This window comes from Sipha flava, unplaced genomic scaffold (assembly GCF_003268045.1).
Source record: "Sipha flava isolate LNK unplaced genomic scaffold, YSA_version1 109_pilon_pilon, whole genome shotgun sequence".
NCBI classification, from domain to species: domain Eukaryota; kingdom Metazoa; phylum Arthropoda; class Insecta; order Hemiptera; family Aphididae; genus Sipha; species Sipha flava.
This window is the reverse complement of record NW_020271726.1, coordinates 1,582,288-1,602,946: the sequence shown is the minus strand read 5'-3', so window position 1 is coordinate 1,602,946 and position 20,659 is coordinate 1,582,288. Positions and strand designations below refer to the sequence as shown.

Genomic DNA, 20,659 nt, shown 5'->3' with positions numbered 1-20,659 from the left:
TTACTATGTATTAATTTAATATAATAAATTAATTTTTTTATTCCAATTTATCAATTATTAAATTTTGACTTGAAAATGGGTCAAACTTATTGATACTGAATACACTCTGAACTTTCCTGAATATATGTATATAATTTTTTTTTTTTAGCTTAAGTTATAATTTAACTTTTTTTATGCTTTGTTATGTTTTTTTCTAATAATATTTAATATTATTTAGGAACCTACTTAAACAAGATCAATTATTTATTTTTATTTTTTACCGAATACATACTATCACAATTTTTAAGTTCTTAATATTTTTCTTGATGACCTATTCTGTTGTAATAATGCCTATATTTTCACATTTTATTTTTATGTGTGAACGAGTGTATAACCCTACAACAAGACTGTTATGTGTTTTGTTATGTTTAATAACTTTTTATTTATGCATAAATAATTTAATATAATTATCATTGATTAGCTATTATTATAAGTTTATATCATTAACAATAAGAAACAATGTTTAAGGATTTTTTTGCTATATATTTTATGAGTATTAGAAAAATTAGTGCAAATTAATGTTTTGACATACTTTAAATTGTATGAAAACTGTAAAACAGTTATATATTAAATGAGAAGTTATTATTTTTTTTAATTTTTTTTTTTACCATCTTCAAAATTATATTAATTTTGATTAATGTTTATGACAATTGTATTGTAATTTATGATATTATTGTTTCTTTTATGTATTAAATTTGATTTTACCCGTTTTTCTAATAAAAAATTGTCTTTTTAATTGAAGAACTATAAAATTGAAAACTTAAAATTATAATTATTGAATACCTATCTTTAAAAAAATGGTTTGAAAAAAATGTTATTTTTTTTTTAACTCTGAATAATCTTTCAAATCCTGTAGTATAATGATTATTTAATAAAAAATGACAGTATTTACAAGTTATTACATAAATCATGAGCTTATGAAAATATGTTTTATAGTGATTCTGCCAACAAACTTCTTGTTAAGTTTGTATCATACTAAGCACCAGGGCCTAAAATAGTGTCTATCCTGACATATAGTGTGTACTCTGAAAATTAAAGTATGTAGTCTGAAAAACAAATGTGTGTACCAAGTTTTTACACTAGTGACTAGAATAAGAAATTATTGATGAAATAACAATGAAATATTTAACATAATAACTGTAATATAAAATACCCATGTTTTCCCTATCAATTATCAGCTATAATTAATATTGATAGTAGTCATAGTCATGAATATCTTACAGAGTAATACAACCATGGTCTTAGATTTTCTAAGACCGTAAATACAACTATTAATATATATTAATAGCACAGCTGAATTCATACTACTGTCTATTATTATATTTTATGGTAAATATTTTTTTCGACATTGGCACCAATGAATTTGGATATTTGATTTTTATTTCTTATCAATGAGGAGAACTGACCCAAGCTCTATTTTCGAAGAGATGTGATAACAAATAAAATCCATGTTGATACATGTTAAAACTTTATAGGTACAGATTCAATAGAATAGTTGTAATGTTGAGTATACTAAAATAATAGTTAAAATAAAAATGCCCAAAGTAGTTTCTCGCAGTATCGTGTGTTCGGACACTAAAGATCAAGAAGAGTACAACGAGGAAAAGCCACTGCACTCGTATTACTGTTTATGCGGACAGATGACGTTGATATTGGGTAAGCAATCAATTGCAATACCTATTACAATTATTTGTAATCAAAGTATTTGTTTCAAATTTGATTCTGAAAAACAAAAATTAATTTTGATATATTTCTCTCAAGTGTCATATAATTATGGTGTATCCTATATTTATGGTGTATCCATTTTTCACAACAATAAATATTTGACATACCTAACACATTTCATTACACAAAGATATATTGTAATTATTTGTTTTTCAAATTTAGATTGTGCTTTAGAAAAATTACCTTTACGCAAACGAGATGGAGCTAGAGTGGTCGATGGTGCTAAGCACGCCAACAAAACAACTTGTGATCCAGATGAAATTATTTATTTGAAACGACAAGAAGGCATCGAAAAACAATACAGATCCAAGTGCAAAAAGTTAGTGAATTCCTAACGCAAAGGGTACACAATTCACAGTATTAGTTATTATTATTTTTTTAAAGGTGTGGTTTGTTCCTGTACTATAAACATCAACCAACTACAAATGTATATTTCATTGTACAAGGAGCTCTGGTGAAAAATACTGGCGAGGGTCCTAAAATGGATATTTATAACCAAGTAGCAGTAGAGAAACCGAAAAAGATTATGGTTACCAAACATACCAAAAACATGGGCAAGTTCAGTTCAGTAACTGTATCTACTATTGATGAAGAAGAAGATGAAATAGAAGCGGTAAGAGTTATTATGTGCTCTACTACAGTATATACGAACTAGTTTAAATTGTTTTCTTATTTTACATATAGAGAGAAGTAGCAGATTCATATGCAAACAATGCGAGAATAATTGAAAAACAACTGGAGAGGAAAGGCATGAACAAACGTAAAGTGGTAGAATTTGTTGAGCCAGAGATTGCATTAGACATAAAAAGACATGCTCGAGGTACACTGTTAGAAAAATGATACTATTTTCATTATCCCATCAAATATTATAATTTATATTTTAATTTTGTAACTTGTAATAAATAAATGTTTATAATTAAATTGTAAGTATAATAACTAAATTAATTTTTATGATGGTTTTTCATCATTGACTAAAATCTGATACACAAGTTGAGGAGTTCTTGGCATCAGTGATGATGGATCATCATATTCATTGGTAGGATCGTGCACATGGTCATAAAGTTGTTTGTAAACAGCTGAAATCACTTCATTTGATTGTCGTCTAATCTTATTTAGATGCAAAGGATTTTTTAGATAACCAATTTGCGGTACTGCTATAGAATCAGGCATGACCAACATACTTTCTAACTTACTCTATAAAATTGAATAAGATTTAAATTATTCATATAACATAATAGTTCATAAAAATTAGTTATACCAAGTTTTTTGACATACAATTAGTATTATAGCACAGAATAAATGTGGTTATAATCAAATTACCAAAAAATTTATCAAATTTTCTGCTTCCATTCCTTGGATCTGAGATAATGGAATGTTTGCTCCTTGGCCTCGTAAGATTGTTTGGATGTCCTCTAGGTTTAAATGTGTAACAAGATAATTGGCTTGTTCAGTAGATACAGTCTCTATTTGTGCAGTCATATGAGCCTGAGGAACCATGAACAATCAATTAATACTGATTTATACTTTGTTGTAATTTTTTATAAGTTGTTAATTATTAATAGAATTAATCTTATTACTTTATTTAACATACTTGTAATTTTTCAAGTTTGTCTTCAACATATTGGTACTGTTTTAATGTCTCATGTATGTTATGCAAACAATTTAGACGGTATACGGCCATGTCTAATGGCGTTAGTCTAGAAGCACTCAAATTAATAGCTTGAAGTAATGGTTCTAAGACACAAGAAACTATCTACAATTACAAATTTAAATTTCATTAAATAAATGAATAGTTTTAATAGTATTATTGATTATTCATTCTACCATGGATGTGTCTTCTTGTTTATCTTCTGTAACAGCAGCTACTGATAACACTTGCCTAAGGATATTCAACAACTGACCAATACCAGGAGATGGAGACAGATCTAAAGGTGGTGCTTCAATACGTTCTAAAAGAGTATCTCTAACCAAATTTTGCAATTTGTTTAAAAACACACATTCCATAGTTTTATGCAACTCCTCAATTGTTTGACAGAGTTGTCCAATGGGAACTGTCTGAACAAAAAATTGTCAAAACATTATTGTATCTTATGTATCTATAGTGTTTCTTATACACAACTAAATAAGTTTAGAATTTTAAAAATAAGTGGATATTTTATGTGCTCCATCAGTTTTTAATATTTTGTTATGCATTAAAAATATTAAATTCTTGTTAATCCGTAAAGATGTGCACATAATTTTTAAATTATTAATTTTGCTAAATAAATATATTTAGAGGGAATAAAAACAATTGATGAAATATGCAGCAAATGTAATAAACATAATATAATAAACCTATAACATTTAATAATTTCTTTCATCATATTTTAAACTTACTTTAATAACAATTTGAAGATAAAATTTAAGTGAACTAGCAACACCATATATATCAATAGGATTTTCATTCATGTGCAATACACTCTCTACACGAGATGCTAATGGGCTGCATAAGCTTTCAGTTATACTACTCATACATGTTGCTATTTCTTCATCGACATCTATGTTAAAATCAAATGGAATAATTATTCAATTTGAATAAAAAACAAATAAATCAATTTTTTACTTAATTTATCACAGTTTTTCAACAGATAAGTCAGATATTTTCTTTCCATAGGAACATGGTCAATCAACCAAGATAGCATATTATTTATGTACTGTCGTATATCTTTTGAAAATGTTTTCAATGATGTATCATTTGAATTATTTGCTGCAAGAGCATCAATGAATCTTTGAGCAATTGCAGCTTGTCTTACTGTACAGTATTCTTCTAATACATACCTGCAAGAATATATCTTAAATATATAAGATGTTGATTATTATTTATTAGTATGTAGAAAAATTTACTTAAACAATACTGGTCGATCTTGCAACACTTCCATGGCAAGAACGAGCAGCGGACCAGTAGCAGTAGACTCTATATCCTTACAATTTAACTGACTCCATCTGTATAATACTTCCATTGCCATTTGCTACAAATAAAAGCTTAATAAATATAGATTTAAGAAATGAAGCTTAAATTTATTTTACCTGATGAGTAGAAATTTGTTCCATTAAGCTAAGTGCTGATGTTTGATGACCAGTTTGCATCAGAACTCTACAATTATTGCTTATATTTTGGGTTTTACGTAAAGCTTTAAAAAATTCGAGGGTTACAACATTAGATCTTAGGACACCCACCTCAGAAGGATTTAACTGAAATGCTTTTGAGTATGCATCTGCTAATAATTGTTGATTACACACATTTTTCCTTAAAAATTATTTGAAAGTAAAATTTATAAATTAGGTAGATTTTTTCTATTTGATTCGATATACCTTTCAAGTTGTAATCGTTTTGTAAGTTCAATTAAATTCTGAGTGTCAATTTTAGTATCTTTTAATTGAGATGACATGGACACAACAGCTGTGTTCAAAGAATTTACATTGTCGTGTAAAATATTTACTGCATTTTTGACTTTTTCAAATGATGCCAGAAAATTCTGTACAAAACAAGCATTCATTGTGAAAAATAAAAAATAATAATAATTCAAGACCATACTATTTAAATTATAAATTAATTAAATATGCAATTGTCTCTGATAAATTTTATAAAATAAATGTATATTATTAAGCCCAATTTACATACTGGTAGTAGGTACGATTAAGATTAAAAAGCTTAAACCTACTTACTTCATTTAATGCAATACTTCTTTTTTCTATTTTAGTCCTTAATCCTCTTCTACATTCTAATGTATTTTGAGTATAAAACTCTGATATTTCCTTTAATGCTTCTAGTGCATCCTGAAATAAGTAATAAAAAATATATTTAACTTTAAATGTTAATTTCATATCATCAATATTATTTTTACTACAATATTATATTATAAACTAATTAAAAATTAAAAATGTAATACATACAACTGGTAAATTACTTACTTTTCTTTATTTATTGAAAGAATAAATTTAATATTATAATATAAATAATAAGTTTACTTACTCATAATAACACAATGTTATAACTATAAAGCAGTATTATAATGACTAGGGCTCAGGAGTTAAAGCATTTGCTTATTTTTATGAATTGACTTAAAATATAGCAGAGTGCTATAGAAGTGTATTTTAAGTTATAACACGTACAATTATAAAATTTGAAAGTACCTTTCTTTGCTTTTTTCAGCAATTTTTCAAAAAATCATACTTCCAATTTTTCTGATTATTTTTGTTATTTGACCAGTTTTTTTTTACGTTTTTATAGTTTTCTCCTACAAAGCCGTTTTGAAAGAATTAAAATTAAAAATAATTCTTATCTACGTTATCACATAGTTCGTCGCTGTCTAAGGCATCGTTGTTGGGTAAACAAAGATATTTATTTTTATTTTGTTTGATTTTTTTATTAGAATTTTATAGTTTTTTTTTTTTTTTTTAATAAATATTTTTGCTTAATTTGAAATTTTTTAATTATTTATTTTAGTGCTTACAATGATATTTTTAAATGTTTTTTAAGTGCTTATTTTAATGATTTTGAGTGCTATAAGTCCCGATCCCTGATAATAACTATCATAATATATATTTATAATATAAAATATATTTAAAAAAATTATTTAATGTTAAATACCAGGTTAATTAAAGTGTACCCAATAAATGTTTAGTTATCACCATAGGTACAACTAGACCTCTAAAACATGGAGAGTTAAATCTGTGAATGCATTACAAAGCTGTGAGGGGTTTCGCCTCCCACACCTAAACCCACAATAATACATATATCAAAACTTTAAAATACATTAACACACTTCATGTTTTCACATAAATAAAAAAAACAAATTTATAATACTCTTTTTTACTACAATATCAGTAACATCTTAATACATTTTAATTTCATAATCTTGTTGGTAAATAAATAATATATTATTGGTACATTTTAAATCGGCATAATTTTTCTGGATTTCATGCAATATTTATTCAAAATAGTTTTGATATTTAGCTAATTTAATAAATCTTTTTCAATACTCAACAAAGATAAATTAGTAAGTTTTTGCTAAAGCATGCTTGATCTTAGCCAGTTTTTAATCCACCAGATTGTCGAAAAATTTCTCTCGCAAGTAGCAGAGCTTACCGGAATTGTGATTGCAATTGGCAAAAGTTTATATATATTTGGGAAGGAATCTTTTTTCATTTTATCTTTCATATCTTCTAGTGTAAAGTTAGGTGATTAACAATTATTAACAACCAGCATTTCAACTTTTAATACATCAATCTTTACACTTAAAATACCCTAATAGGTTAGGTTAGAGTAATACCCTAATTATACAATATTGTTTATTAATGATTAAAATATAAATAATAGTTGGATATAAAAAACAAGGGGTGCTTAATTTTAATTTGAGGATGCTAAAAACCTTTTTGCACCCTCCTAGTTGTGCCACTGGTGATCACTACAAATTTGAATCTATATTAAAATAAGATATTTATATAAGGAAATACCTATAGTATTATAATAAATTCTACACGTATAAAAAAAATGAATTTCATAATTAATTTTTCAGTACCTTGTCTCTTTCTAAATGTGTTTCCAGCACACTGGTGACTCTTTTCGATAAAACTTCTTCCTCTCCGGACATACTTAATAAATAAAAATAATATACTAAGTACTCAGAAACTAACTATTTACAAAAATAAGTAATTCATTACATGTCGTTCAAAATAATCATCAATAAATAATTTTTGGTTTTAATACAAACTTTTATTAACACTTGTTATTTGATATTATTATCATATTCCTGGTTATCATATAATTTACACTTGAATTATTAATTAAATTAATTATAATTATATAATAATATTTATTATTTAATTAATTATTAAATTAATTAAATATTTGTAATGTTCATACCACGGATTAATATATTGGATACGCAACGATACATCTTATCAATGTTTATTTTGAGTCGTAGTCCTTCGACTGCGGCTTAGATCATATACATAGATCTGTGATCCATTGTATATGAACTAAGGCAGTGTTTCCACATAAAAATTACTTATTATTCTATACCATAATATTATAATTATTCATACGTTACATTATTCTATGTTCATATTTAAATTTAAAAGTTAAAATTGAGTTTTTATAGTGTGATTTGTAATTAGTAATTTGTTCTCTTGGTTTATAATTTTTATATTCTTCATAATAGCAAACTAAATATTAAATACTACAAAAATTTTTTAGAGTTTTAAAATAATTAATGAGGAACTAATTTTGACAATTTTTTCTTCACTTTATTCGTTAATTTTGTTTGTTTATTGCTCATCCAAGTGAATTGTCTCATTCGCATGGTTAAATATGACACAAAAATAAACTGAATTATTTCATGTTCATGTTCATCACAAGGAAAAGGAATTAAATAATTCTTATTAAAAAAATGGTTTATAGTATCATCAAAAGCATTTGGGCTTTGAGCATTAAGAGCAAATTAATTTTCAAGTTGTCTTAGCAAAATATAAAAGCCACTATCTGGTTGTGTCAAATAACCACGAGACTTAAGATTTGTTAACTTAGCTACAGGTAAGTTATTAATACTTTCATTATTTTTAATTCCTGACAAACAAAGTTCACATTTTGTTTTCTTACTAAGCCTTCTAGCCAAATACCTTAAAAATAAATATATTATATAATATGATACGTTTAACTATCTATAGTTAAATATATATATTATAGGAACATTTTAAATACCTAGGCAGTTTAATCAACCAAGATGGAAGATGTGTCATGGAAATAAGATCCAGAATCACACTGGTGAAGTCAGTATTTATGAATAAGAAAAATTTGTTATGCTCCAATAACATGAGTATCAAAGTGAGAAAACGCTTCATTAAAATGTCTGTATGGAGTGTGGCACTATATGGATGCGAAACATGGATTCTGTATAAGGCAGAACAACGAACACTTGATAGCTTTGAAATGTGATGTTGGAGAAAGATGCAGAGAGTGAGGTGGATAGAACACCATACCAAAGAAAGCATACTCAGTGAAATAGATGAAGGTAGAGAGATACTCAGAACCATCAGAGTGAGACAATGGAACATGATTGGGCACATATTGAGGCACGAAAATCAGCTAACCTACAGAATAATAGAAAGGAAAATGGAAGGTAATAGGGACTGAGGTCGTCCAAGAACTTAATTTATCAAACAAATGATTTCCGATGCTGGACTATCAAGCTACGCCGAACTGAAGAGGTTAGCTAGGAAAAGAGAAGAGTGGAGAGTGCAGGTCCAATTGCAAAACCAACCTTAAGGGTTGAATACCAGAAAAAAAACTATCTATAAACAAAATCAAATTTTTTAAGTAGATAATATGTTTAGAATTATCTCACAAATATTATTACAAATAATTCAAGATTAAATTAAGGACCATCAATAACTGTACAGTTACCATATTTTGGTCGTTTTACTATTGATCAAACAGACAATAATCTGTAAAGTTGGAGGAAAGTTGGTGTAGTTGGATGGTCATTTGGCCCAGAGGTTTGTTGAATTATACCAAAAAATTTCTGAAATTTTGTATCAATTAATTATACATGATTAATAAAAATGTTAAATTAACATATTTACATTATTAACTAGTTCAAGAATAGCATTAATATACACTGATATGTTATAAATAAATTTTTATTGCATTTAAGAATTTACAATATAATATATAATTATAGTGAGCTTCTAAACTATCTTGGTTTAATTTTGAAGTCAAAACATAGGTAAAGCTACAATTTTCTAGTAAAAATAATACTAAATCAATAGTAGACTTTAGTGTTAGCCTTAATGATTCTGCAGTAGTTTTAGTGAGGAATTCTTTTTCTTGCATAAGACCATCTTCTAGATTTTTTTCCCATTCGTCTAACCATAGAAGATTTTGTTTTAAAATCATCAAAAATAAATAAGATTATAATATTTTTCACTATTAGCTATATTCAGTTTAATGTAAAAAATACCTACCTCACACAATATGTATTTAACACTTAGAGTATTTAATCACACAAATTTGAAACACATAAACACAGATTTCTATAAGTAGAAATTAAGAAATTGACACAAACATAGATACTTGGAAATTAGGTGATCATAAAATGTTTAACTAACACAAATGCCACAAGCATGCAACAATACAACATAAAAAAACATCTAAATCATTGCTGTTTTGCCTAATTCCTTCTGCTGGAAATTTTCTATTCAACACATCAAACAAATCATTCATTCTAAGTGTAAAATTCTGTGTTTCCAATGAATTCTTAAGATCAATAATATTTTGTTGTCTGTAAAATTGGAGGCCTACTGCCATGGAATTACTAAATACCTATATTTATATATAGCATAACATAAAAATTATAGTTACATATTAAAATATTTATTTATAATATTGATTAAGAAGTTATAGACACAAGTTTATACAAAAACAAATTAATAAAATACCTGTGTAGCAAATTTTACTTTCATTTTTGTCAAATTGTTTAATTCTATATGTTGCCTTGTAATCTTAGGGCATATTTTCAACATGGTTTTTGTATCACATTTCAATGGCTAGTTTTATGGCTAGTTTAATAGCAACAAGTTTTACTTACCTTGAGTAACTATTAATTCTTTCTCAATACTATGTTGGTAATTTATATTATCATTTGATAGTTTGAAAAATGAAATTGTCAACTTTTTAACTTGTTTATTGAAATATCCTTAAACCATTTAGGGGGAAGTTTAACATTATTTTGCTTGTATACTAGGACATAAAATATAGGCTCCTATAAAATTACAAACATTTATAAATATGTTTTATAAATAAATGAGGTGCTTGTATCTACTAACTTTATCATATCTGCTATGGTATATATTACTCATACTGTTATCTGTTTTAGAAATTGACATATTATTCTCCTAAATATAATTAAATTACATTTTAGGTATGTGTCAATTTATTATTAGTTATTATAATTATTGATATTAGCTATTCATATTTGTATATTATTTGTATTTACATATTTATTTATTTATATTTGTATGTTATTTTAATAAAAGCTACATTACAATTACTAACCTCTACAAATGAAGTACTTTGATGGCTAGCACTTGCTACAGAAGAATCAATATCCATTTTATGAATAGAAACATTTACCTAAGTGCAATTTTATTAAATACATTTTTCAAATATTTATTAATACACAAATTAATTTTAAATTGTATATTTACATATGAGCTATTTTCATCTGACCAGGATTTATTTTCTAAAATTGACATGGTACTATTGGTACTGAACTTTTGATTTTGATTTTCTTAACAACTTTTTATCAAATTTAACATTACCATTGGTACAGCACCTTTCTTTAAGCCAGGCTTTTTTAAAAATTTCTTGAGATATGTTAAAAGTTAAATGAATAAAATATTAAGTTGTATTTTCACAGATTTTAATTTAATTATTTAGTTAATACTTAATAGATTGATTCAAATTAGTAGTCATACTTACATAAATCTTATAAATTGTAATTTGTAATTAATACTTACCGAGTACTTACTAGTCCCTTGTCCTGATACCCAGGTGTCAATTATATCTTCTTCAAGAAAGTGATCACCACAAATCCTAGACCTTTTATTTAAAGTTTTACCAATTACTCTTTCCCATTTTTCATGGGAGGCTATTGGAACACTAAATCTAGATTTATGATTTCCCATACAATTTTCAATGCAACATTTATCTAATCGAGGCGGCACATTGATTGAAAATAAGATATTAAAATAAAATATATTGGCCAGTTGTCTGTTGAATAATTTGATTAATGCAAGGTCAACATTTTAAAATGCATGTATTATTATCTTTGACTTATTAGTTTATACTGTTACCACAGATTTGATTTAAATATAATCTTAGACCTTTGTGGTTATTAATATATTGATCCGTGTTTATTATTATTATATTGTGCTTATACAATACAGCTTTTTTTCATAATATATTACTATATTTTCATATAATTTGTGATATAATAATTCGATAATCACGAATTAAAAAAACGTGGGAATTGGTACTACACAAGATCGCGCTAAGAATTATGCCGCAATGTGAAAAGGTCAATGCTTCACTTATCACAGGTTCGTTGCGTATCCAGTATATTAATCCGTGGTCCAAAAACTGGAATGCACCTTAAGCATTCTGCGCTTGCGCGTAATTTATTCACCACTATCATAATGTTAGACTGTTACATTGAGTTACTCTATGGGCTGTTATCAATATAACATGTCAAATCACTATAATACGATAATAATAATCTGAGTTATGAATCAAACTATTCAAAATTTAACTACATACTTCCTATGTAAATAATATATTGTTATTTTATTTTAGTTGTTAGATAATAATGTTCAGTTTCGTTATAATTTTTTTTTGAAGTTGTATATTATTGAGATGTTTAGTTTCAACTCTAGTGTAATGTACTATTTATACATTATATTTTTTTATACGTATTTTATAGTTAATACGTATTTACAATTATAAACAAATTAATAGAAGTAATATAAACCACGTGCGAATCGCAAAATCTTGATTAGGAAAAAGTTGCGAAACAGTATTAGCAACCAAATGTATCCAGCCATTCAGTATATACGCTCCGCTTATATTTGTTACCATCATTTGACTATGTTGATGTTAAATAAAAAAGTGTTAAAATTAAAATATCAGTAATACCGTAATAAGTATTCTTGATAAAGTTATTGTTGAATCTAGGATTATGTTTGTAGATCGATCTGGACAAAAATGATTACACTGTTTTTAGTAATAAGTAATATTTACTAAACACACGACTTACACATAAGTAATATTATAATGTAGTCCAGACAGTATGCTAAAAGTCGGCCTTATATACAAGTGACCTATTGACCTAAGTCTCACGCCTCAATATCTGATTCGCTAATAAATATATGGCGTGATTTTGCACATTATTTATAGCAACGATGTTGTTGCACAATATGATGATTCTTTATACAATATTAAATTATATTCAACAGTTATTAATCTAACTCTAAAATCCTTACATACTATTGTAAATAATACTAATATGTATATAGTGTGTAACCGTGTTGAACTCATAACTCGGCGGACTACACTTATTGGTTTATACTTGTTTATAATTTATACTTGTACTTACTATTACAGGGACGTATTTTGACTTACTTCTAAGGGGGGCGACTCAAATTTTTTCTTTAATTCAGGCTCAAAATTTATAAGTAAAATTTTTGGTAATATTTATATCAGGTGAATCCTTAATATTTGTGGTTTTTTTTTTAATCTAATGCCGAATCTACTTAGAACGGTCTTTTGTGTAGTTCTTTTTTAACACCTATCTGTGTTTTGAAAGTTTCGCTGTGTTTTATCTAATTTTTCACTAAGTATGGACTGGGTTTTCAATCAAAATAATATATATTATTCATCGTTATGGAACATATAAACGTTATACAAATTTAAACATTTAAAAAATTTTCCGCTTACCGTTATTGAAACATTATGAAAAATTTAGCGTTTTGTGTTATTTAAATTAGTGTAAAATTTGAAATGTTTTCAAATGTAGTGTTACGGACATACATACGTAGGTCATTACGACACTTACAGATATATAAAATATAGGTCATTGCATAGGAGCATCGTATAATACAGCATGTAATATAATATATATACAGGGTGATTTTTTTATCGTGAACCAGTTAATATCTCGGGAAGTATTAGGAATTTTAAAATAATTTTTTTTTTTTAACTTTCTAGGTTTTACTATTTTACACTGTGTTACAATTTTAATAATTTTAACTTTCTCCCTTATTTGATAAAACACTATCAACTTTTGATTTTCAAATGACAATACCTATTTTCTATAACGAAAATTTATAAACATACCGAAAAAAAATAATTTTAACGTTTAAAGAATTTAATTTCAGTAATCCGTTTGTGACTTATTACCGTTTAAATATTCGTTCAATTTACTGCTACTGTGCAATTTATCAAACCCAACGGTAAAAACCAGATGTCAAAACGGAATGATATCTCAATTTAACAATACCCATAACGGTAATAATCGATAATAACTCTTAAGTACCTAACAAGATAGATAAACAATACTGTAGGAAAAAAAAAAATGTCCCATCAACACTCCCACCCATAGACCTTATACTCATATACGTAGCATCCAGGTGGGATGAGGGCGGGTGGTGTGGTTTGATACAACTAGTATGCAGTGATGTCAATTCTCCAGTACAAAATATTGTTCTAATAAAATAGTAAATAACTATTGTAATAATTAATAATTATAATCCTTAAAAGGAAAGTCGGGACTTTATGCTATTGCATATTTGTTCGAAAATGAAATGGAATAATTCTGATTTGTTACAAATGTATTTTGTGGTGTCTGAATTTGAAATTTAAAAGATTTTCAAATTCATATTTTTATTAATTTTAAGTTGGCCATTGTGTAGCCAACTTAACATTCATTTTCTCGTTATAATAGTATACATGTTTATTTGTCAATTTTGTTGCTGCTTTTAAGCCCTCGTTCTTTTCTTTGAAATACAACATTTTAATATGGTCCCAACTAATTTTTTCCCCTTCTTGATTAAATAGACACCCCATATCTCCCAAAGTGTTTCTAATCAACTTAATCATATGGCAAGCATCATAAAAAATATATATAGGTTCTTTATTGTAAGGATTTTCAAAGATAAAACTTAATTCATCATTTATATCAAATAAAGCACCAAAATTTGAACACATTTTACCATTACTGTAAGCTCCACCAAAAGTAATAGAATGGACTTTGGCACCTGTATCACCCATGAGAATTAAACACTGTTTTAATAAATTATAGGTTAGGTTATAGTTAAGGTCTATGCTCCCACCAGAACACCGTGTATCAGTGAGCGACTAGCCTGCAGCAGCGTTGTATCAGCCAGTGTTGCCAGGTTAAAGAGATTGAATGTTCAGAAAATTATCGTAAAATGTTCATTTTGTATGTACTGTAAAAAATTTTCCTTCGCTACTCTCAGTACTAATAGTGTACTATCTGGTAGGACCATAGAGTAATTACTCTATGGGTAAGACATATTGGGATGAAGGGGAGTGATTAAATGGAGGTATTCATAACAATAAAATACAACAAAATATTATTTAAGTCTTAATAATAATAATTAATTAAATGTAATAGTGTAATACAATACCTATTAACTAAGTTTTTATAAAAATATAATACAGAAAAACATTATTTAAATATTTATAATAATTAAGTGTAACAAAATATCAAATAAGTATTTAAAAAAAATAAAATACAACAAAATATTATTTAAACCTTTATAATAATAAAGTGTAACAAAATATTAATTAAAAATACTTTTAATAATTAAATATGAGGAAACGATATATGACTGTTATAAAAAAAAAAAAAAAGGAAGAAGAAAATATTGTAAACGTACAGGCACTGTTGCCTTTGCGATGGGAGTACAGTCGGGAGTGACGGAAAGAGAGAGAAGGAGTGCGCGGACGACCGTTGAGCGAAGAGTGCGTTGTCGTCAGGGGCGTCATTTGGTCATTTGGGGGGGGGGCAGGAGTATGCATTTGCCCGACCCTAGATTTTAAAGTAGCCAAATGGGCCGGTGGCCGGGTCTAAGCGGGCCGGGTTTTCTATAATAATCAATATAATCTTAAATCTACTGACTATTCTAGAATATACTACATAATATAAAAATAGAAATTTGTGGTATATCATAATAATATATTAATTAATACGTTATTATTATTATTATTTATTATTCTATTCTATGGAACTATATTCGTTATCTCAACGATAAAGTAAGTTTAAAAACCACGATAAAAAGATCAGCTATTGACGTCGTGGACCGTAGTAACCAGTATAATGTAATGTAACTATGACAGAGATATGACTGATAAGAGCATAGCACTGTAAATGTTCGTTATCAATAACAATTTTTAAAATGACCAACGAATGTTGAATTTTTCATTTTGAATTTGATTTGACTTAGTGTGTACTGTGTACAAAATAAAAATTTGGCTAGCTAGTGAGCGGAGCGAGCGCCTTTTTTTTATATACAATTAAAAGTGTTAATTATAGGGCCAGTCATTATTATGTCGTTTTGGTGATTTAAGTTTATATGTATATTCTATTGAATAAATTTTTATTAATTGTTTATGTAATACTAAGTGTTAATTCTTGTGCGTTTTCTTTGTGTAAAAGATAGAATTTCATATAATATATAACATGACAAACATATAATATTAATATTATACTTCAAAACTAAACTCATCATTTCTACTTGGGTCATATAAATTACTTGTAGTCATACAATCAATCATTTTTTTTTAGAAGGTTTAAAATCTACATAAGTAGTATTATTTATTTTTATTTCCTATGAAGCAAATAAGCATGCTTGAATTGTATCCGAGTTTAATCGGTTTCTAGTCTTAACTTTAATTAGATTAATTTTACTGAAATACGCTCACAATCAGCATTAGAGTGAGGTAGAGATAATGATTCAAGAGCAAAATTTGCCAAATGTACAAATGGAAACTCTTAATTACCTATCTGCAAGTTGGACAATTTAAACCAAAAAATATCGGATTCTCATAAATTATTTATTATGTTAGGTGGATTATTAAAGTTATACAATAATCTCCATTCATCATCAATATTTCGCAATTATGTATCATTTAATTTAGTTAATCGAGGTTATACATTTAAAAAAGGGAAAATGGTCATTTTTTCTCTAGTTTTAGATATGGCTTTTTTAGGATTAATTAACTTTAGTTTTGACATTAATGGATCATTAAAATTATATTTTTTGTAAGCAAGAAATTTTTAGGAAATATTGTGCTCTAAAATAAAAGTCATTTAACATGGATTTATTAGATATAATGTTAGATTTTCCTACTTATTTTAATACTTTTATGCCAAGGTACATCTGTAAAGCAGGAATATAATGTTCATAATTTCCTGGATTAATGTCATTTATGGGCATTTTGTTAACATAATTTGGTTTCATAAAATATAACAATATATTTCTATAAATGGACACAATTTTATAGGTTTATAGGTTTATATAGGTAGGTATAATATAATACAATAATTTTGTTTTAGTTATTTGGTTCTAATTTCGTTGATTATTTTGTCGATTTCTACTAAATCTACTAATAGCCGATTATCAACAAACGAGTGTAGAATTCGCTTTTTGCTTTATACAGTCTACATTCGTCTCGTTTGTTTGTATAAAATTATTAAATAATAAATTTCCATTTTTTTTTTGTTGTTTTTATTGCATACTTTTAAAGCTTATTTAGCGATTTTTAAGGTGATATTATAGCGCATATTTATGCAATTTTAAGTGCTATAAAATCCCAACCGTGGTAATGAGTGTTCGGCACTTCGGTGATCGTTTGATTTAGAATAAATAATAATATAGTCGATTCAAGATGCTTTAGGTGATTTGATGACGAATCTAATCATTCATATTTCATTGGTTACCCAAATATAATTCTTGTTACTTGCTATTTTTAGTTGTTTTCAATAAAATGATATTTCATACAATAAATAAGAACTTATCAGCTAATGATATTTATTTATTGGAAACGTTGACGTCAATTTCTAAAAATAGATATATCAACAAATTTGTCGAATGGGTCACTATAATATAATCTAACTAAAACTGTGATTTTGACAATATTATCAAGTTATATTTTGGATTCATTCTCGCGATAGCAGTCGTCCGCTTCGCACGCGTTCCATGCGCTCTCGTAAATTAGCTCGTTTATTAATTTTAATTATAACTATATTGTTTTTCTATCACCACACCAGTATAGTTATGTGAGAACGTACGTAACTTTCAACTCTTTTTCTTTACGAAAAAAAAAAATAAATTAAAATCTGTTTATTTCGTTCAAGTTAACTAAATGTAAGTGAATACTCAACAAACGAAATTTACATTTCGGTTGTTTCGGTCAAACTTTCACGTTACTGCATACGTTTTTCCTATCTGCGACCGCCGCGGCCGTCGAGATAAGCCTAATAACCTGCAAACGCTATCGCCAGCCTATGAGTATAATACTCTCAATCGATTCGTCTCCTCGCAGTCTTAGCGTTCAGACGTGTTTTCTTTGAGTCGTACTACCTATATTATCTTGCTGCGTGTTATCGCTCTTATTTTAGTTGTGCGTTAATTATGTCGTCGTCCTCGGGCGGCACAAATCGTGCCGGCCAAAACCAGTTTTCAAACAAGCTTAAAAATCAACAAGTCAAAAACACTGCTGGCCCCGGTTACCAGGTAGTCGGAAAAAATGGTAAGCCAATCAAAAATTCTTGTCCAGTTTCACCAAATTTCCAACAAATTATTGACAACCCGCCGACTCTAGATATGTCTAACTCCTCATTCAATTATAGCTCTTTATCTACACTAACCGCAATTATGTCGGGGTCTACGGCTAACGATATGGATTTGATTGTTAATGATCGTTCTAATGAGTTCGATACTGGTTGTACGTTTTCTTCACTTAATGATACTTCTATTCAATCTACCTTCCCAACCAACAGCGATATGGCAAACACTAATAAACATATCAATTTATTGCAAAAGTCGTTTTCGCCAGATTATATCGGGCCTATAACCATTCTCGTTGAGAGTACGGACGCTAATATAAATTTAGGAAACTGGCATCCTATTAAGGCCGCTAAATTTTTCTCAAACAATTTCTCTGGTATTACTAATATTAAACCTGCGGGTTCAAAAAAATAAAAATTTCTTTCGACACAATTTTTAATGGTAATTGCTGCTTGAATTCAAGCATCTTAAAGGAGAATAACTATAATGCAATTATACCTTCTACTCTAATTTTTTCTTACGGAATAATAAAATTAGACACTACAGTCTCAGAAACTGAATTTTTCGAAGGCGTCCGATCCTCAGTCAAGATTGATGCATTCAAACGCATCAGTATTAAAAAAGATGATAAAATCGTTCAAACACGTATAGTTGAACTTAAATTCGTCGCTCCGAAAATACCATCCATTATCTCTGTATTTAATATGATCTTTGATGTCAAGCCCAGTGTCCGGTCTTCCGTTCAATGCAATCGTTGTTTACGTTTTGGACATACACAAAAATATTGTCGTAGCTGTCCCAGGTGCAGTCACTGCGGTGAAAACAATCATTCGGTTGATTTATGCCCACGTGCTCAATCCACTGATCCTGTATGTCTCTTCTGCAAGCAACCTCACTTAGCCACTGATCGTAGTTGCCACGAATGGTCCACTCAAAAAGAAATTAAACACATCATGGCCACCGAAAATATTTCCTATAAGGATGCCTTAATTTTTAAAAAAAATAATTGTTACACTAATGCTTATTCTTTTTCCGATGTTGTTAAGAGCCAGCCTCCAATCTCTGAAATATTAAAACCAAATATCTCCCTAGAGGAAGAAAACTTCCCCAGGCTAAATAATCACCATCATTATTTCAATTCTAGGAAGATAAAACAAAAATCTCGCTCCCCGATTAATAAAGATAAATTAAATTTACCAGTTGAACCTCATTTTTCTTCACCTAACGGTTGCTGTTTAACCAATCTCCCTAATCAAAGCCTTACCGGAGACAATAAATCTGCTGATCTATCTTGGATTCATTCTCTTTCTCTTAAACTCTCTGAATCTCTTATAAATTCCCCCTCCCTATTTTCCCCCTTCTCATCCGCCTCTCTTCAGTCCTTAATTGAATATTCTCTAAATTCACTCCTTAATATTCCAGATTCTAATTTCACCTCTGATTAGTCTTGTATTATACACCAAATATCCTCACCACAGTTATAGAAAATACTAAATATAATTTACTCACAAGCTAACATATTACAAAACAAAATAAATTAAAATTACCATGGCATTTTTACATAAATATAAAAACCAGAATATCTCCAACAATCACACTAACATTATTCAATGGAATGTGAGAAGTCTCCCTGCACGTCTCCCATCCTTACAACACCTCCTATCCGATCATAAATGCTCAATTGCACTTCTCTCTGAAACCTGGCTTTTACCTTCACGTGCCCTTACAATACCGCAGTTCAAAACCTATAGATCCGACCGCTCCGATGGCTATGGTGGTGTATCTATAGCTGTCCATAACTCCCTCAAATCCAAACAAATTCCTTTAGATATAGCTACCAGAAATAGATTTACCCACTGTAAAATCGACATCATAGGTATCGAAGTGCATCTTATCAACTCACATACTCCTTTAAAATTTTGGTCCTGCTACATCCCCAGTAATTCTAATGTTCCTTCCAATTTATGGCATGAATTCTTTTAACTGATATCGCATAATACGCTACTTGGTGGCGACTTTAATGCATTTCATCCCACTTGGGGTTCTCAACTTACATCCCGCCGTGGTTCTCAGATCTATGATTGCATTGACTCATTAGGTCTCTGTCCTCTCAACGATGATAGTCCTACACATGTGGGTCGCCCCAACTCAACTAACTCGGCAATTGATTTATCTTTTTGTTCCCCTGATATTATCTGGAATTTATCTTGGCAAGTCCTCAATGATCCTCACGGTAGCGATCATATCCCCATTATCATATCAACTAATTTTAACAGGATCGCTGATCCTGTGCCATTTTGTTCCGCCTTGGATTCCGCACCTCCAATCCATTTACCTTTTAACTTCAATAAAGCCAACTGGTCATCGTATTCTATTCAAATTCATAATTCTATCTCTTCATTGACAAATTCTGCCTCTCCAGTTTTTTCCTATTCTACCTTTACAAGTATTATAAACAACTCCGCCAATTCTACAATTCCTAAGA

At 28.2% G+C, this 20,659-nt stretch overlaps 3 protein-coding genes, 1 long non-coding RNA gene and 2 pseudogenes across 9 annotated transcripts; 2 read left to right on the top strand and 4 right to left on the bottom strand.

Moving 5' to 3' along the window:
* Positions 1 to 1,574: 1,574 nt before the first annotated feature.
* LOC112687788 (UPF0428 protein CXorf56 homolog) lies at positions 1,575 to 2,691 on the top strand. Its single transcript, XM_025560724.1, has 4 exons — positions 1,575 to 1,695; positions 1,927 to 2,083; positions 2,149 to 2,377; positions 2,449 to 2,691. The coding sequence occupies exons 1-4, from the start codon at positions 1,575 to 1,577 to the stop codon at positions 2,602 to 2,604; spliced, it is 663 nt and encodes a 220-aa protein (XP_025416509.1). The 3' UTR covers positions 2,605 to 2,691.
* On the bottom strand, positions 2,645 to 11,148 carry LOC112687753 (conserved oligomeric Golgi complex subunit 6). Of its 6 annotated transcripts, none has more exons than XM_025560668.1 (12): positions 11,011 to 11,148; positions 10,859 to 10,936; positions 5,470 to 5,580; positions 5,116 to 5,279; positions 4,831 to 5,050; positions 4,648 to 4,772; positions 4,367 to 4,581; positions 4,141 to 4,301; positions 3,589 to 3,819; positions 3,356 to 3,517; positions 3,085 to 3,249; positions 2,645 to 2,958 (listed from the first exon to the last, which is right to left on the bottom strand). In XM_025560668.1, the coding sequence occupies exons 1-12, from the start codon at positions 11,056 to 11,058 to the stop codon at positions 2,713 to 2,715; spliced, it is 1,926 nt and encodes a 641-aa protein (XP_025416453.1). In that variant the 5' UTR covers positions 11,059 to 11,148; the 3' UTR covers positions 2,645 to 2,712. The 6 variants fall into 6 exon arrangements, with proteins under 6 accessions (XP_025416453.1, XP_025416490.1, XP_025416481.1 ...); XM_025560705.1 differs by lacking the exons at positions 10,859 to 10,936; positions 11,011 to 11,148 and adding exons at positions 7,326 to 7,398; positions 10,392 to 10,410; XM_025560696.1 differs by lacking the exons at positions 10,859 to 10,936; positions 11,011 to 11,148 and adding exons at positions 7,326 to 7,398; positions 7,670 to 8,455.
* LOC112687800 lies at positions 9,429 to 10,192 on the bottom strand. The gene is made up of 2 exons (XR_003149014.1): positions 9,769 to 10,192; positions 9,429 to 9,669 (listed from the first exon to the last, which is right to left on the bottom strand). It is a non-coding gene; the product is annotated as an uncharacterized LOC112687800 (long non-coding RNA).
* On the bottom strand, positions 11,077 to 11,736 carry LOC112687795. Its single transcript, XM_025560735.1, has 2 exons — positions 11,323 to 11,736; positions 11,077 to 11,169 (listed from the first exon to the last, which is right to left on the bottom strand). Exons 1-2 carry the CDS (start codon positions 11,488 to 11,490, stop codon positions 11,095 to 11,097), a joined length of 243 nt encoding a protein of 80 aa, XP_025416520.1. The 5' UTR covers positions 11,491 to 11,736; the 3' UTR covers positions 11,077 to 11,094.
* A 4,351-nt stretch (positions 11,737 to 16,087) lies between these two features.
* LOC112687022 lies at positions 16,088 to 16,875 on the bottom strand (annotated as a pseudogene).
* Positions 16,876 to 17,411: 536 nt separating this feature from the next.
* Positions 17,412 to 19,641, top strand: LOC112687782 (annotated as a pseudogene).
* Positions 19,642 to 20,659: the final 1,018 nt, after the last annotated feature.

What these genes read in the sequence shown, in the direction of transcription:
- LOC112687788 (XM_025560724.1), top strand. Translation starts at nt 1,575, where the DNA reads ATGCCCAAAGTAGTTTCTCGCAGTATCGTGTGTTCGGACACTAAAGAT. An exon ending in TACAGATCCAAGTGCAAAAA is followed by an intron (nt 2,084 to 2,148) that starts GTTAGTGAATTC and finishes ATTTTTTTAAAG; the next exon opens with GTGTGGTTTGTTCCTGTACT. An exon ending in AAGAAGATGAAATAGAAGCG is followed by an intron (nt 2,378 to 2,448) that starts GTAAGAGTTATT and finishes TTTTACATATAG; the next exon opens with AGAGAAGTAGCAGATTCATA.
- LOC112687753 (XM_025560668.1), bottom strand. Translation starts at nt 11,058, where the DNA reads ATGTCAATTTTAGAAAATAAATCCTGGTCAGATGAAAATAGCTCATAT. An exon ending in CAGATGAAAATAGCTCATAT is followed by an intron (nt 10,937 to 11,010) that starts GTAAATATACAA and finishes AATTGCACTTAG; the next exon opens with GTAAATGTTTCTATTCATAA. An exon ending in AAACGATTACAACTTGAAAG is followed by an intron (nt 5,051 to 5,115) that starts GTATATCGAATC and finishes ATAATTTTTAAG; the next exon opens with GAAAAATGTGTGTAATCAAC.
- LOC112687795 (XM_025560735.1), bottom strand. Translation starts at nt 11,490, where the DNA reads ATGGGAAATCATAAATCTAGATTTAGTGTTCCAATAGCCTCCCATGAA. An exon ending in AAGGGACTAGTAAGTACTCG is followed by an intron (nt 11,170 to 11,322) that starts GTAAGTATTAAT and finishes ACATATCTCAAG; the next exon opens with AAATTTTTAAAAAAGCCTGG.